General features: G+C 33.8%; 1 protein-coding gene and 1 long non-coding RNA gene across 2 annotated transcripts in view; one reads left to right on the top strand and one right to left on the bottom strand.

Annotated features, from left to right (window-relative positions):
- Nucleotides 1–12,153, bottom strand: part of LOC126819665 (uncharacterized) — a 28,007-nt gene extending 15,854 nt beyond the window's left edge. Inside the window, exons 1-12 of the mRNA XM_050547826.2 lie at nucleotides 12,014–12,153; nucleotides 9,777–10,164; nucleotides 8,969–9,122; nucleotides 7,969–8,099; nucleotides 7,361–7,511; nucleotides 6,425–6,561; nucleotides 5,231–5,381; nucleotides 2,514–2,647; nucleotides 1,812–1,935; nucleotides 1,123–1,244; nucleotides 777–906; nucleotides 366–499 (exon numbers count right to left, since the gene is read on the bottom strand). Coding sequence (XP_050403783.1) covers nucleotides 366–499; nucleotides 777–906; nucleotides 1,123–1,244; nucleotides 1,812–1,935; nucleotides 2,514–2,647; nucleotides 5,231–5,381; nucleotides 6,425–6,561; nucleotides 7,361–7,511; nucleotides 7,969–8,099; nucleotides 8,969–9,122; nucleotides 9,777–10,018 — 1,610 coding nt within the window. The 5' untranslated portion in view covers nucleotides 10,019–10,164; nucleotides 12,014–12,153. The remainder of the gene's footprint in view (nucleotides 1–365; nucleotides 500–776; nucleotides 907–1,122; nucleotides 1,245–1,811; nucleotides 1,936–2,513; nucleotides 2,648–5,230; nucleotides 5,382–6,424; nucleotides 6,562–7,360; nucleotides 7,512–7,968; nucleotides 8,100–8,968; nucleotides 9,123–9,776; nucleotides 10,165–12,013) is intronic.
- A 4,382-nt stretch (nucleotides 12,154–16,535) lies between these two features.
- On the top strand, nucleotides 16,536–17,799 carry LOC126817716 (uncharacterized). The gene is made up of 4 exons (XR_007679113.1): nucleotides 16,536–16,671; nucleotides 16,810–16,939; nucleotides 17,266–17,440; nucleotides 17,671–17,799. It is a non-coding gene; the product is annotated as an uncharacterized LOC126817716 (long non-coding RNA).
- The last annotated feature ends 410 nt before the right edge of the window (nucleotides 17,800–18,209 follow it).

Raw genomic sequence — 18,209 nt, 5'->3', positions numbered from 1 at the left:
GGTGTCACCGCAAGAAAAAGAACAGGTTTGCCGGATTCCAAGAAAATATTCTGGAATGTTAATCCCGGCTTACAAATAATACCCCCAAAAATAAAACAAAGTTAATTATAAAACATCCCTTTAAAAGTGTGGATGAACTGCAGCGGTTAGGATGAGTTATGACATAATACGTAATGGTATTCCGGATATCCACAAATCTTAATTACGTCAGAGTAATCTTTATAACAACAGATGTAAGAGAAACAGAAGGAAACGTAACTGTTATGACTTAAGACGAACAACTTAATGCGTATCTCAAACCGATTAAATCTGAAAACTATAAAGAAAAAAAACACTACATTAAAGATGAAAACAATTATGCTTACTCAAGGGCGGTCATACAACTTGAAACAAAATTATTTGCTACTTGGTCACTATAATTGGTGTTCCATGGGAACTCTTCATCTTGAAATAATTTTGCAAGATTCTGTAATACCTCGAATAGTAAACTCTTGTTTTTCTGTGAACATATAAACAACGATCTCCATAGAATGTTTTTAAAAGTGAAACTGTATAATATAATATTCAACACTGACAAATGGCATACAATATATCATTTAAAAGTTGGATGGTGTATTCTCCTTATAAATAACCATAATCAAACATTGTTACTAACCTACCATAGGAAACCATCAGATTTAGAGTAAGATATTCAGTAATCTTCCCTTGCTATTTCTATATATCTAAAAAGGATATATATACTAAATGGCATTTCTAAAAATGTAAAAACGTTTTACCTTCACATCAAAAGTTCCCCAGCTTGAAGCTTCACTGCCCAGTTCGAACAGCTTTTCATTTCTTTGTACCAGAACACCCATGGCAAAATTAATCAGAGCATCATTTAAGTCAGCTAGAACTTTAGATTTCCTGTAGTATAGACATTCAAACTTTTTAAAAAAAAAATTGAAAACAAACATGAAAAATTAGACTAGCAAATTCCAGAAAACCCTTATAACTTTCCCGAGTATGGAAACGGATTCCATTATAGACTAATAAGTATTAATTTGTTGCTCTTAAAATAATTTTATGTTCCAAACTGGGAAACAACTTGGAAACATCATTTTTATAAATATCAATACTTACTTTAGCTGGGCTAGAAAATATTCCATAAAAGACACATACTGGCTGACAACTTCACTATCATCATCTGGTATGTTGACTAAACTGATAGTTTTAAAGATAGCTTGGGCCATCGGTAAATGTTCCTGTTTAAAAAAAAAATGGTTTGAAGGAATGGTTCATATGCATGCATCAAGAAATTTGCGTGACTGAGTATCACTAATAATGCTCTAAACACATACTGGCTGACAACTTCACTGTTATCTGGTATGTTGACTGAACTGATAGTTTCAAGGAAAGCTTGGGCCATAAGTAAATGTTTTAAAAAAAATGGTTTGAACAAATGGTTCATATGCATGCATATCACTAATAATGTTCTAAAATTTCGAATATTCTTGATTATATTGACGGTGTACTTGCAAGTAGCACAATGTCTGCAATCTACATGGCAAGCTCTGTGGAAACTTGTATTGTAATAAATAATATTCCTTTCATTAATCTGCAAGCAGTTGAAAATTAAAAAACGGGGTATTTTAATTGTAGTACACATTGTGTCACAGTTTATGTTTCAATATCGCTTTTACTTTGAATTAATAAGGGTACCATCATCTCCAGAGCCCTGGGTCCCTTATGGTTTTAATTCGGTCCAGGTCTTTACTGTTAAATATGGGTAAAGTGAGAAAGAAAGGAAATAATATATCAATAAAACAAACCTTCCATTTTAGTATCTTTTCCTTTTCTCTAATAAATTCTAAAGCTGCATTTATACACTGTTCTATTGGGTATTTCAGCAACATAGACATTATTTCTATAGCTATAGCAACATGTTCTTTTGAGCTGTAATAACAAGATATCAGCGCGTAAAGGAACTAAACCTCTTTCATTTAGGTCTCCCCGGTCGTATGTGACAAGGAGTAGGGTCGCCTATCCAACCTCGTGGGTTTTCTCCAGGTCCTCCAGTTTCCTCCCACTGCTAAAGACCCCTACGCGCAAGCGAATTATTGAAATAAAATTAAACCATATGTTAGTCCCGAAATGACCTAGTTTGTGTCGAGTGGACGTTAAACCCCATTTCTCTCTCTCTCTCTCTCTCTCTCTCTCTCTCTCTCTCTCTCTCTCTCTCTCTCTCTCTTTCATTTAGGTCAAAATAAAGCTCTGCATGACAAGATTTATACGATACGGCTGAATGTATTGCTATAATAAATTACATTGTGCAATACGGGGGAAAAGCTGATAAGGATTTTGCGAGAAATAATAATTGAAGGTGGTAACACTTGTTGAAGAACCCTAACGCCATATGTATAAATAACCAGTTACATTGGTAGTTGTGGTTTCTTTCTATTATTAAAATATCCAGTAAAATAAATCAAATCAATACAATTTCTTCATGTAATATCAACTATCTAAATGCTTACCTTCCCATAGATTTGATTAAAACTTCAGATATTATAGCATCTACTAGTTTCACTTCTAAATAAGCTTGGCTTTTAGTGACTTTTAATAATTCAATCAACTTGTTAGCCACCAGAGTAAAGAGTTTTTCATTTTTCTAAAAATGCAAATCCAAAGACCAATTACCGAATCTAGAGACTTCAACACATCAACACATGTTATCGTAATAATGTATAAATACAGAAGTTCTCTGCCAACCCCAAACAGTTTCTCAGATAGTTCTTCTTAAATCGTTAATTGACAAGTATAAGAGCAAAAGGGATGGCAGTTTGAAATCAATGAAAAATAGCGGGAACGTGAGAATTGCCCGATTTCAATCGTATGCCCTTTGGGAAAACTCCTTTTTTTATTGTGAATGGTTTGAAAGTACTTATGTCTATTAGTCTGGAATCTTGCGGTCTTTTATTTATACATACATTTCTGATGTTAAAGGACTTTTAAAATATATTATTCAACATGAAATCCCTTGACCTCAAATTGCTGATTAGTAACGACCATGTTTTCCCCAAAACAACGTGGTTGTCAGTTGGAAAATAAATCTATTTGCCGGATTTACAAATGGGACTAAATGCATTTTGGTTCAAGTTAAAACAGCTATGTATTTAGTTGTATGGATTTCAGAATAATACTGTGGTGCAGTAACATGAAAAGTGATCGAATTGAACCTTAATCGTAACCGCATAATTATTTTGCCTACGAAACTAATATTCAAATTTCAAGCCACCGTCCGCTCAGCTATGAAATAATCGCAACCTATTTTTGATTTTACACCCACGACCGACCGCGTCCATATGAATAATATTGACATTAAGGATGCCCAGGATGACGACTTTCAAAAACCTGTCTATGCTGGTCTTGGCGAATCATTAAAATTGTTAACCCCCTATATCACATTATGCAAGAGTTTAATCTGCAAATTACAGGTCTTTCTTTAGGCCTGAAATGTTATCTAAATTATTAATTAGACATTAGTTAACATATCCAGACCATAATGAACTCTCGATGTTATCGCTAGCCTGGGATACTTACTGGATTAGAATCCGATCTGCTGCTCAATGCTCATTGATGATTAAATCAAAAAATGTATAATCGATACTATGTGTTTTATCGTACCGACTTTAATAATGATGATCGAGGCTAGGCCTAAAATTCAAACGCAAAAAATTCTCGGTTCAGAGTGGATCAATTTGACTGAAATTTTCAGCAAATTCCCTTTACATTATCTAGTTTTTAACTATTATAGTGAGAACTGTCAGCTCTTTATCTAATCTCCCATAATGTATCTTTATTATAGTTAAATATATCTTTATCAGATGAACGGGCTTAAAAGATAGCAGGGCCATGAATAAATAGGTCCAAAATTATTCAAATCAATCAATTTAATATAACTTAAATGGTCATTTACGTTGTTGCAGTCCATTGTACATGTTTTCTTTTGTACTCTCGGAAGTTTTTAACTACATAATACAATGATATATATGTTTGACTCTTGAGATCTGACGTGTGCCTCTTAGATTGCTTTTGACAATGTCATCATTCATTGTAATCCAAACCAAAGTAAGCTGGGATTTTTGCACGACACCGACGGATGACATAGTCGACAAAAGAAGGAAGTGGTTAAGGTGTATCCAGTCCATAAAAAAACACAGAGCAACATTCACACCACATTAGCATCTTACCTCGCAAGTCTTATAATTATTCGTTTTTCTTTATTTAAGCTCTGCTGGACTGAACATGTGACATTTTATGTGTCTAATTGATTTAACAAACAATCAATCAGTGTGTAACAAATCAAAATGAGATTAACCAGAGTCATAAATTGTTTTATAATATAAGCTTATCCTTCATGTAATATAAATAGGAATGATAATCTTTACAATGAAATTACTGATCATTTGGCGTGTGTTCTGGGATCAAACATATAACTGTCGTCATTATCGATTACATTGGGGAATTTTTTGTGTGTTGATTAATTGACCTTTACTTGTGACGTATATAGATAAAACTAATGTTGGGATATAATGAGTAAACCAGAAAGCCAAAAATATAATTCTTCGAAACAATTCAATTAAATACTTTAGATTGATCTAAAGAAATAACGTTTAACTCATTTAATATAATGGCCTTTGTGTAACGGGGATCAAACCACCACGTGCCTTCAAATAAGCCATATTTGAACTACAGCCATCTTAACAGCAGTGCACAGGGGTCCCTACGTACACAACCATTCATAGGAATGAAAATGTAAACGGTCGATAAAGTTAAACACATATCCATTGTGTATGTTTCCAACAAAATCGGTTTTTAAACATTATAAGAAACATGTCGTAGTGCAAGTCACAACATACATACATGGAGCTCATACTCTCGTTACAACCCACGATAACTGCCCCCCAGTGCCCAAGCGTTAAAACGGCCCTGATTGGAACCATGGTAGCCTATAGTTTGTAATATAAGGCTGTTTTCAAGGCCAGCTCAATTTTTGTCAAGGTCGCTGAGGTGTAAATAAGATTAGGACACGTGATTGTTGACGAGATTGTAGGTTAGGTTTAGGGTAAGCATTGGGGCTAGATCCAGCGTTAGGGTTGGGATTAGCGCTAGCCCTGTTTAAATCTCGTGACATATGACGAAAAATTGAGCTGGCCTTACCATTTAGTAATAACTGTAATATAATTCATACCTTTATGGGGTGCTTATCTTCATCTAAATGATAAAAGAAATAACCAATATCGTCAACTATCTGATGAATCTTTTCAGCTTCTTTTTTTTTAAACAGTTCAATCAGAAAATTCATAATCTTTCCACACGTTATTTCAGTTACACCATTTTCCCTGAATTTAAAGATATTGTTATTTAAAAGTAAAACAATCACCGACAAATCGTGAATACTTAATCACACTAAGGAAGGATGGTGTGTTTGTGTGTGTGTGTGTGGGGGGGGGGGTCTTATGAATTTGCTTTAAAAATAAAGGGTTTTACTGAAGGTAACGGGCCAGTATTCTAGATTGTCTACATAATTTCATACATAAATACAGCACCAAATAAAGTATAATAGCACCATTAAGTTACTATTTGTATTGATATGTCTAACTTACGTGGAGATGGATTTATAATAAAAACAACATTGTTTAAACCAAATCGCTTAATTGGAAAGTTATTTTAAAAATTATAAGGTTAATCGCTTGGTTTAATGAGCCTATAAACAAACTTTCGCTTTTAATCATACAGAAGATAGAACATTGAACTAACTCTAGGTTTAGGGACGGGTCTACCGAATTCAGAATTGTCATGCACTATAATAGTTTCAGAAATGCTCAATACCACTCTTGTTGTAACTGAATAATATGTCCTAATCTTTATTCTGGTCAACAAATTGTACTATTTTAGAATATTTCAATTAATTGATGATACAAATTTCATCTTAACACACTTTATTTAAAAATTTTGAAAAATTCAACATAATGGTTTGAAACGTCTAACGTAAACCTTTTCAAATGAAACTTCGATTTAAAAATATTTTCGAACCCTCTGGACAAGTAAAATAGGATGTAATGGGTAATTTACACAACAGGTAGGACACTTAAACATCTAGTACTTAGATAGAGATATTATTTTTTTTCTGGAGCTTTCAAGCCAGCAAGAGTGTTATTGTCCCTTTAATAAGCTAGTTATGATGTACAGTATTAAAAAAACTGTATAGTATACAGTTTTTATCTTTATGCATCACTGTTACTGAGAACCACATACAGAGTGGCGTATATAGAGAAAATGATTTCATCAAAATGCAGGTTTTTATTATTGTTGTTAAAATAAAGTATGTCGGTCAAAAGGGTCAGGATTCTTATTTATGATATGCATTGATATGCATACTTACTTTAAAGCATCCACAATACTAGACAGTGGCTTGGTAACTCTTTCCAAATCTTCGTCATCTTTTGGGAAATTTGTCTCTAGGGCAATTTTTAACAGCTTGTCCCACTGTTTATTAATGGCATCTGGATTGTTCAAGGCCTAAATATAAAACGACAGAGAAGAACGTGTTAACCAAATTATTTTTAAGATCAAAACTATTCCTAAGAATGTTGTAAATATATTAACATGGCTTACAACTATCCCGTTTCTATAATTTTTATGCCTTAGTCCATGAGCTAGTCAACTGAAAAAAAATTGTCTGCGATATCACCCAAGGTGGAAGCAGACGTTAAATTCTAAGAACGAACCAACCAACTGAAAAGCCCTAAACCTGTATGACGCGTACATTCAAGGTTAAAACGTTTATATCTCAGCAACGATTGGGAACATTGAAATTTTGTTTCAACTTGAACATTTCTAATATAACCATGCAGTAAAATTACGCCAAATCGGTAACTAATTTAGTCAACCGGCTAATATCCCCACAGCTCTAATTATTCTTCAAAGGACCATATATCCTAGTGGGAAATTCTTATTTTGTATTTAAATCTTTAACTTTCTTAACGTAAAAAACTTGTTGATTGATTTATAAAGAGAACCCATATTCATGAATTAAAATGCAGTGGCTTTTATCAAAGCTGTCCTTTCGATTCAAACTACAGAGCCCCAAAGTGAGAAGCGGTCTAACCGTAGGGTGTTGACCATAACACATGTTATTATACAAGTCATGGCTTCGATCCCGAGTTTGCACGTGATAAGGACTATGATTGCCTGCTTCACTTCGAGTTATTGAGAATAGAAAAATACCACGTGTTACTCGTCCCACCCCACCACCCACCTCTCTTACATAATAAAACATTTGAAAACCATTAAGAATGAATGAGGGAAACTTGCAAACCTTGTATATATTTCCACCTAATTCATATTCAATACTATCAGCTTTTTCACTCAAAACTGATTTCATCTGAGGGTCTTTATTGTCTGTATTTTCTTTAAAATATTCATATAACTCCACAAATTCTGTTTCATACTTTTTGAACTGTTCCTCACTGTAAAACATATACATTATCAAATTAGTATTCATCAAAAACAAGAGATGTCATGTAATCTTTCCTCATTTAAATTAAACTTAGACCATGCTTTTGTTTCTTTTTGGCTAACTCAAGAATGATCTTAACCAATCACAGTAGTTTAAAGGGAATGGGGAATCGATACGATAAAGGTGAGATCAGATGTAGTGTAGGCCGATCACAATTTACCCATTTTTCAAGCGTCAGTTGTTTTTGTTTTTTTACATTTCTGTGACATTAATTGCGAGGAGATATATACCAAAATCACACCATGTTCTTGGCAGCCGAGTCTATCATAATCTTTCTTGTCAAGACTAATAAAACAAATAATCCATAATTATATCTTGAATTGTCTATAGTATTACATAGTCGTATGTCTAATAAAGTAACTTTGATAAATGGTATATTATATGGCGTAATAATATGTCTACTGTACCTGAATAAATAGTCTATAATCTGACGTATCATCCCGTCTACTCTATCGTGATAGTCTTCTGTGCCGTCCTCTGTGGAATATTTACGTTTCAAACCACTTATAATAGGTTTTATTTTGTCAGCAGGGAGACTCTTTTATTACACCATCAAATAGAAAACAGGAGTAATTATTTGGATTTAATGAGTGAATGAATAAATAAACGTGCTACTTTTCTGCCCCAACCGGGTTAATGGAGACAGTTGAACGCCACACAGTGTGCTATGAGGGAAATTTTGCCCGGTCAGCGTCAATGGTTCTTTTACGTACGCGTGACCTCGTCTTGTAACAGTCCAAAGAAAATATTTTGGAAAGCGAATAAATAAGCAATATGACTGGACCTGATTAAAATCAGACATATATATTTTTAAGCTGTACTACATCATAGTGTAAAAATAATGAAATAATGAAAATAGAATTGTAATCTAATCTTAATTAGACTAAGTAGGACTTTAATTTTAATCATTGTGTAATAATCGATTATAGTTCGCGGGCTATAGTATTCTTCTTTAAAGACGCATTATGTAAGATTTAGATAAAGAGCCGTTCTTGCTATAATAGTTCCAAAATAGATAATTTAAAATCAATATATTAAATATTTCATTTAAATTACTTAATTCTGGGCGAGTCATCAATGTTTGAAGTTTTGACTTAGATTTTTTATTATCGCAGCAACGTCACTTGTTAATCGAGAAACAGCCTAGCTTCTCCATTTTTAAATTAAATCATTAAAATGGCGATCGTATTTTAATCTGTTAACATCTGCGCCATCCGATGACTATAGAGCGTTGGTTATAGACTTGTCATGTTAATTAATTCTAAATTATATATCATTTGAAGCCCCCCAAAAAACCCAAAAAACAAAACGGATTTAGCTCCTAAATAATGCATCTTTAATAGTATATATAAAATTTAAGGCCTAAAGAAAGACCTGCAACAGGTAGATTAAGACCTTGAATAATACCTTAACATAGTCTTGAAATTGAAAAGCCTCAATAATTTCTCCGATGAATTTAATATGTATAGAACCTGGGCCACACGACAGAAGTTTGATGAAAAAGTTATATAGAGCTTCATAAAAACTGATGTATTTAGCTTTATCGTTGTCCACCAATACGCTAAAACAAGAAAGTATATGACAATATGACATAAAATATGACGAGTCCAGGGGCTGAAGAGTTTTTAAAAACAGATGCAATGGAGATCGCCCGTAGCAAAAGTTGCAAAACAACACATCTTAGTAACAGAGAATTTTTGATTTTTCGTCGCAAAGTTGTAGCACTCATATTCTACTATATTCCTGCCTGTGAAGTTTGGTTCGAATGCATTGCATAACCCAACAGATATGACTGCTGAAACGTCTGAAATATACTCAAATTCTGAGGGAGGGGCGTCATTTGGAAATTTATAGCAATCGAAGATACGAGAAGATACATGTCACGAAAATGCACGATTTTGACCTTTGGTCATGACCATGTCGAGATGGCCAAAGGATAAAAACAGTGTATAGCGTGTTTACAAGAAGTGGACTATATATTAAAAAAATAAGAAGTTTCCCTAAGAGGAGTACACTGTATATATATATAGAAATAAAATATAATTTATGGTCGTTTTGTTAAAATAAGAAGAATGCGATCTCGAAGATTCTGAAAACTATTTTAACTAATGTCTATTGATAGGCAGATTTGTCTCAAATTTTGCATTTATAATCAGTTCTTTAAAATTGTATAGCAAAATGAGAGATAATTAGAAAAGGAACTCACTAGACTTACCCAATTGCAGAGATGACGTGTTCAAAAGCGTATGTAGCCATTTGCCCTGGTGGCGAATCTTCGTGACTAAAGCTATCCTGACAAACTTGGTTTTGCACGATTTTGAGGGAATCAAGTACCATTTTAGTGTTGAGTTTGTTTTCATGTTCATCAACCCATTCCTGTAATGTTTCATTAAACTCATCGGCGATGTCTGAATCTTTTACTTTCATAAAATTATGTTTCTGTATGATACCATCCATTTTTATTTTATTATCTTCTTTTATATGGTTTGTATTTGGTTAATAATAACACATTTAAAGTAAAGTGGTTGGTATATCTGTCAAAGCAATAGTATGATTGGTTTCAGAAAATATCTAACATCAGAATTTTAGATCTATCCGTTAACCTGAAAAATACATGAATCAAGAAAATTAAATTGAACTGTTTTATTAAACATACATTATATGAGAGCTAAATCTGCCTATTACAGGTCTTTCTTTAGGCCTGAAATGTTATCTAAATTATTAATTAAACATTAATTAACGTATCCAGACTATAATCAACTCTCGATGTCATCGCTAGCCTACGATATTTACTGGATTAGAATCCGATCTGCTGCTCAACGCTCATTGATGATTAAATTTTTTAAAAAATGGATAATCGAGACTGTTTTTTATGGTACCGACTTTAATGGTACCGACTTTAGTAATGATGATCGAGGCTAGGCCTAAAATTCAATCGCTAAATTCTCGGTTCAGATTGGATCAGTTTGACTGAAATTTTCAGCAAATTCCCTTTACTTTATCTAGTTTTGAACTATTATAGTGAGAATTTTCATCTCTTCATCTAATCTCCCATAATGTATCTTTAAGCATAGACATATTTGTATTCATAAAATGATATATTGAGTTTACGTACATATACACAATAAAAACAAATTGGTACTCTAACTTTAGTCATGGCCATTTTGAAGCTTACATTTGCTTCTATTGATTGCACATCAAGGTAAATACAGTTAAACTAATAATCATTGTGACCTATAATTTCGTACAGTATATAATATATATTTGTTTTATTTTTGAGATATCTGTAAAACCATCGCACCTTTAATACAGTTTTCAATGGGTTGAATAAATAATCATAAAAGTCGCCATACTTGTATTCAATTTGTAGAACAAACATATCGACTGTAGATGACGGGTATAAGAAGATAGGCAGGCTATTCGCTTGCGATATCACTTCGGTGGAAGCGGACGTTAAATAAAGTAATTTTACACACACACGCCCACATCCAGTATATACACCTTGTCAAGCACAGTTCAGCTTTAATTCTGACCATGTGTACTTATCTAAATACATTGGTTACATGTAAACAAAACGGGTGTGAAAAATCGACCTAGGTCTGCTACAATCAGTTTACTGGTATAAATTGAACGTTGTACAAAAGCCACGACGCAATGAAACGAAATCAAAATAGATTAAAAAATATACATCATTGACTCAAAGAGTTTACATAAGGTTTCTTACCTGTATTTTTTTCTGTTACTTTATGATGACCTAATATTTACCCCCAGTTCAAAATGACCGCAACCCTATTAACCGATATAGGTGGCAGGTCCGACCAAAGGCCTATTCATTATAACAAATGGTTACAAAGCGAACTGTGGTTATTTGGTTTTCGAAACAATAGCATCTTTTAATATAAATATGGATTTTACATCTCGTAATTTTACCATGCTAAGATAGGGGGTAATATGTGGGTGTGTATTTTACCTTGACACCGCTTATGAGCAGCCGATCAATTAGACGGGCTGTAGGCGGTCAAATAGTATATAATTATTAGCTTGTCAATGGCGGTCGCATTCACATACTACTTAGCAACAACATAAACATCTATACATTGAAAATAAAGACGTGTTCGCTGTAGCTATCTATATGTATGACACAGAATTAACGACATAGGGCCTAATTAAAACTCTTAACCTATTAATGCGTGTGCCAATGCGTGTTTACTTCAATGCACGTAACTTCTCACTTACATAGAATAGTAATTAAATTGGCGATTTATTCGAATTTGAAATATATTATATTATGATTATTCTAATTTACTAATGTACTTTTAAATGTTAAAACATATGGAGCGAAATGCAGAACACAATTTTAACTCCGAACAGTTTAAGTGCATATGCTAATATGATTGCTACATTGCATGCAACATCTTACTTACATATTAAAGAATATACTGGACAACTTACTTTCGTAATTGTATTCCCAAATATGCTAACAGATGGGGCTGTTTTTATGGTGGCTAATAGTGGAAATGTAAAATCTCGCTCTTTTCATAACTCGACAATATTAGAGACAAGAAACCGCACATTAAGCTAGTAATGCTATTGAATTTATAATATCACGCCAGAAGCTGAATAAATGTTTATGACATATTGTGACAATAACAGGACATGGGGTCTAAAGACAACGGATGGAGAAATATGATGGCGGAAACGATAGTGTTATCTTTCATAATATTACTGATTCTAAGTTCATAACCAAAAATATAGAAAGTATGCTGGTTATTTAGATACGTTAACGCAGCTATAGTTTAGTAAACATGTTGGTCATATGCATTTTTCAAGGATAAGTTGTTATTGTTTGAAATACACATGAGTTAAAAATTACGAATTAGTCTACGCCATTCGGCACCTATAAGAGAGAGCGGGGCTAGAATAATTTTTTAGACTCGCATTGGATTCTTTAGGGATCAGACACGCATTGGGTTCTTTAGACGACCATTTCACAATGTATAAGTGGTTTCTTGAGTCTAGGCACGCTGGTTAGACTTTTACAAGAGTGGGGTTGAGAGAAAGTGATGTTAATTTTAAATATTTTAATGTCGACTATTGTGTTACTGTTGTGACATAAAAACGTAAAGCAAAAACCTATGGTTGTTCCTGTTATTTATATTATTTGATTTCTGTATCGTAAGAAAACACAATAGTAGCCAGGTCAGACTTAGAGCCAACCAACACCTAGATGATCAAGGGCTGTTCCTAAATATGTAGTAAGAAACGATGCATGGGTTATACGCCGATGTGGCGACCGGGTTTAGCGTCGACCGCTCTCCATGTCTGACAAACGACCCATGGTGCTATAATACAGTTAACTCTTTTGTTTAATCGACGAGTCGAACATGGTTAATTAAAATTAGCTGCAAATTGGGTATAATAATAATCATAAAAGAAGGACAAATATTTTAACTAATATTACATAATACCACAGATACAAATTGTTAAGATGTCGGTATTATATTTTAAATAGATTAGGTCTATGTTTCTCAGACGTATTGCAAAAGACCTTTAAGTTTGCGTGCAGAATAGGTCTTCGTCACATCAAAAGCGTCGATAGCATGTGCGTTGTTTATATCAGACGTAGTAACATAAGTTAGTCAGGGCATAATTGGTGTTTTTTACTCATTTTTCGCCCTCGCATACTACAGTGAAATCTTGTCGAAACGTCGTGTGTATAGTGATTGTTATCCATAGAAATATGTTGTGTTATACTCTTCAAAAAAAGTAAGAGATATTGAAATGCAAATATCTATGCAGGTTGTGATATGATAAATAGTCATGGACACTTGACATGCTTTGAGAGTATGTTCACAGATGAAGAACTTATCGCCCCAACAGAACCACAGAGCTGCACCTGCGACACGCAATAGCGCCATACACGTGGGAGGGGTTCATTGTCAAATTTGACACTTCAAGGAAGGGTTGATGAAAACTGCCGCGTGCTGGTTTATCCTATCCATGTTTGCTTTCCTATCGGTTCTTGCATAAGATTTACTGTTTAGCGTATCTTTGCGTCAATGGTGTATGCAGCGTAGAAATTGAGGTAATCGTCGATGGGCGCGTGTAATGTTCTCAGATGAGTCCAGATTTACTCTGAATTTCACAGATAGGCGTGCTCGCGTTTGGAGGTGTGTAAATGAGCGTCATGCTAACGTTAACGTCAGAGAGCATGACAGATTCGGGCGTGGGTCTGTTATGGTGTGGGAAGGAAACACCATGACTGGCACAACGGATTTGCATATTGTTCAAGGAAGGGTCACTGGTGTGTACTACCGTGACCACATCCTGGCACCGGTAGTTCTACCCTTTGCTCAACGTGCAGGTCGACGTTTCATCTTTCAAGATGATAAATCCAGTGTCCTGACCTTTCCCCTATAGAGCATGTCTGGGACATGATCGGGAGATGTGTCCGTCGACGTCAACGTCAACCGACAACACTGCAAGAATTGGCCGTGGCACTGCAAGAGGAGTGGGTCAGATTGTCCCAAATCGTGATTGGACGGTGGACGGTTGAGCATGCCACGGCTAATTGCTCAACGTCTGAGGATTGGTGGAGCAATTACTCATTATTAAGACAAAAATAAAAAACGCCCATTATCGCTTTTGACAGTGTATCTCTTTGCGAGTGAAATGGGGCCGTCAGATAAGCCACCCTTGCATGTGAACTGTTTATGTTCATGTATAGGCAATTGGCCTGTTACTAACATACCCTGTTACCTCTAAAATATCTTTATCCAGATATACTTCCAGCACATTTATCTATTTTCCTTAATAATTTATTAAGGTAATGAGATAATCTGAAATTATTCTGTTAATTTGACAGTAAATATAAAATAAATTTTCCTAAATATGTATGTGAAGATATTAATTATTCCACAAATATACCATATTAATACAACAGCCACTTAATTAGCTATATGGACTAGAAATTCGCGCTATTGTTGATACTGATTCAAGAAATCTTGAAATGCATTTTTATTTCTCTTTATTACCCTACGTTGACTAATTATACCATATAGTATATAGTGTATACCCACCGTCATCACCCCGGTTTGTGCTGAAAGGTGTGAAGTTAAACCCCATTTCGCTTCCTTTCATTTTTTTTTAACTCAAATCTATCAGAGGAATTCAAAGCGCAAAACTTGAGGAGAACTTTTGTAAAACGCTATCTATTTTACAACTATCATTGTTTTGAAAATATCAACAGCAAAATGATTATGCTGTTATATTAAAGATGATACATTATGTTATATTTAGATAAAGTGTTGGCCATTCTTACTATAATAGTTCGAAAATAGATTATGCAAAATGAATTTATTGAAAATATTAGCGTTTGAAGGTTTGACAAGATGTGTGCATTGATTGCCACCACCGCACTGGTTGTTCGAAGCTTAGCCTCGCTTCACCATTTTTTTTTAGATTAAATCAAAATATGGCTGAACCTTTCAGATCTACTTAATATCGAAGATATCCGATGACATGGAGAGTTAATTATGGTCTTGCCATGTTAATAAAAGTCTAATTAATAGTTTAAATTTGAACAGAGTCTTACAAATAAAAGTCCGAGTACGTATGGAATTTAAGCGCCAAAATATCGAGGAGTGGTGTATCTACCTTTTCTCAAAATTTCAGCTCAAAATATGGAGTCGTTTGGACGTGAACGTCAAAACTGCTTATTCGGACACGTAACCCTTTTAAGATTTCGGGTCAATTTTTTCAATGGGTGACCTGATAATCGGTTTCCGGTTTCTTTAGATGTCTATACCGTGAATGATACATGTGCTGTACTTGATAACGAAAGGTAAATTTCACCTACACCTTATTCTTATAAAATAAAAGTCTGGTTTTATCCAGACACCATATAATACAGCTTGGGACACTGGTCTCCATTTACAGATGGAGACTGACGGATTTAAGTTGCTTGAAAACGTATCACATATATTGAGTTAGTTGCTTGGCCCAAAGGTAGAGATGATTTTAAGGGATTTTAACACAAATTTATTCTCCAAAATATTATCGCCATTGGCCCTTTAAGAAAGACCTACAATAGGGAGATTTAGCTCTTACATAATGTATGTTTAATGTTTTTTGTTTCATTTATTCATGTGTTAGGTGCAAGGAATAAAAATAAAGCTTTAAAACGGGGAAAGTCTGAATGGTGCTTATTTCGTTTTGGAAAGTAATTTTTCAATTATGTTTACCATTTTTACCTCTTTAACCATAACCCTAAATTGAATTATTAAAAGTTTAATATTGCCACAAATCAATACAGTAAATTGCAAATTATATATTTTACCCAAATCAAATAGGACAACAAACAAACTAATCAAAAATATACGGAGATTGTCGTATATTGTAATGGCGACGTCTGAGATACTGTGAGTTATAATCGGTAACTTGACAAAATCCATCACAGCATGACGATGACGTAATGTGATGTGCCCATTAATAAAACAAGAAAATTGATGCGGTAATATTGGACAAAGTGTACCATTTATCTTCTCATTTTTAATTTATTGTAAAATAACATACAATTTATACTATACGATATAGGTAGGATTGACCAGTCTGTCGTTATTATGAAATGTACGTGAGTGACAGCCGATGATTTTACCAACAGAAAATATGCCATTTTACCTAATATATCAAAATAAACAAAACTCCGCCCTCACGTGACTTGACTTATATATAAGAGGGCAAAAGTTTAGGATTAGTATATATCGTTGACTCTCGGACAAGAAGGTATGTCATTCTTTAATTTCTGAATTAGTTGGACAGGCCAAATTTTCATGATTTTTGAAAGAGTATTAATCCTGTCATATCTCATGCACACTTCTATCAACTTGAACAGTAACCATTTAATAATTCAAACACAGAAACTTATAAGTTCATCAACTTCGCCAATACCTGTCATAAAATATTTCTAACATTTCAGAATTCTACCAATAACCATGATGTATTTACTGGTTGCCGTTTTGTGTGTATCGGGAGGATATGTATCTGCTCAAGCGCCGGCTTTTTGTAAAAATGCTGAATGTCCCCAGTTTACTACCCTATCATCAAATCAGGTAAGACGTTGTTTTCTTGTATTCATATATATGGGCATATAAAACATAGAATGGACATAGAGGCATTGCAGTGGGGATTATTGTAAAACTTTTATTATACCGAATTAATAAATTAATGAACAATTTAACCATTTTCAGAACTATGCCATCAGACAATATGGACCATTAACATGGGCAACTACATCTTTTGTTGGACAATGGAAATCTAATATTCTTGGAGAATTGTTTGGTCGTTTGTTTAATTATATCCAGGGAAACAATACTTTGGGTAAGTATTAATTTATTGAAATTTTGACAATCATCTTACTTAGAGATCGAAAAGGAAATAAATTAGATTTGACTTTACTGCCTGACGTTTTAAAGGTAATTTATCATTTATTTTCATATATTGACGTATTGCAAATCAGCTAAATTGCTGTTACCTCATTTCCAAGTGCGTATATATTTCCTGTTGCCTATCATTCTATGTTTTGCCAAGGCATTACATATTAGATGAATCTTCTAGTTCTCCTTACTCAACGAAATAACCGTACTATATATATAGAGACAATCTAATAATATTTATCAATAGCATTCAATCCAAAATAATTTCAGGACAAGTAATGCCAATGACGGTACCAGTTTTAACAAGAATTGAGAGTGCGGGTCAAACTGGAACTAAATACACAATGCATTTTATGATTCCTGCTAGTAATTCTCGTAATATCCCTGGACCAGTTGATCCAACTGTTAGTTTAATGACTATCCCACCAGCTACTTACTATATCAGGTAAGTTATCAACATAATTATCAACATGTTATATGTTGAACTAAACCATTTCAGTTAAATGAATGCACAAGATCTCAGAAATGTTGGCATTTTTCATGCAAAATGTTTGTAGTAGTGAAAACAATAGGTAAAAAAATTCACTTTTACTTCCCAAATTAAAATGAACAACATAAACAATTTTTGAGTATTACACATTTTAAAGCCTACTTTTCATCATTACGTTTTTTCAGGTCTTTTGGTGGATATGCTAATGGTCAGAAATTTATGACAGAATTACAAACATTGGTGAACAACATCAACAATCCTCAATCATACGACGATAATTTCTTCATGACCGCCACCTACGATAGTCCTTCAGTTAAAACTAACAGACACAACGAAGTCTGGTTAAAAAAAATCGCATAAATTCTTATTTGGTTCATTTGTAAAATTTGTTGAAATAAAATCATTTTGTACATACATATTATCATGAAATATCTCTTTTAGTTCTGTTAATTTTTAGTCGTTCGGATGAGACGAAAAGTAAAGGATAGATCGTGCATGCACTGGCTTACACTTAAAAGAACTCTCGACCCCACGTCCTACCCATCTCCGGGAAGTGTGCATTGTTTTTGTTTCCCTTCGAAAGTATTTAGCCATTTTGTACGGGGAAGAAAGGTAAATCTTTACATATCCCTACAATCACTACAAATGCCTTGCCATCAATTATAATGGCTTGTAATTACTTACGAAGGTGTTGCGAATATTCCTAACACCCCATGTACCAACG

The sequence above is a fragment of the Patella vulgata genome, chromosome 4 (genome assembly GCF_932274485.2).
Source record: "Patella vulgata chromosome 4, xgPatVulg1.2, whole genome shotgun sequence".
NCBI lineage: Eukaryota > Metazoa > Mollusca > Gastropoda > Patellidae > Patella > Patella vulgata.
This window is presented reverse-complemented; position numbering and strand designations above follow the sequence as displayed.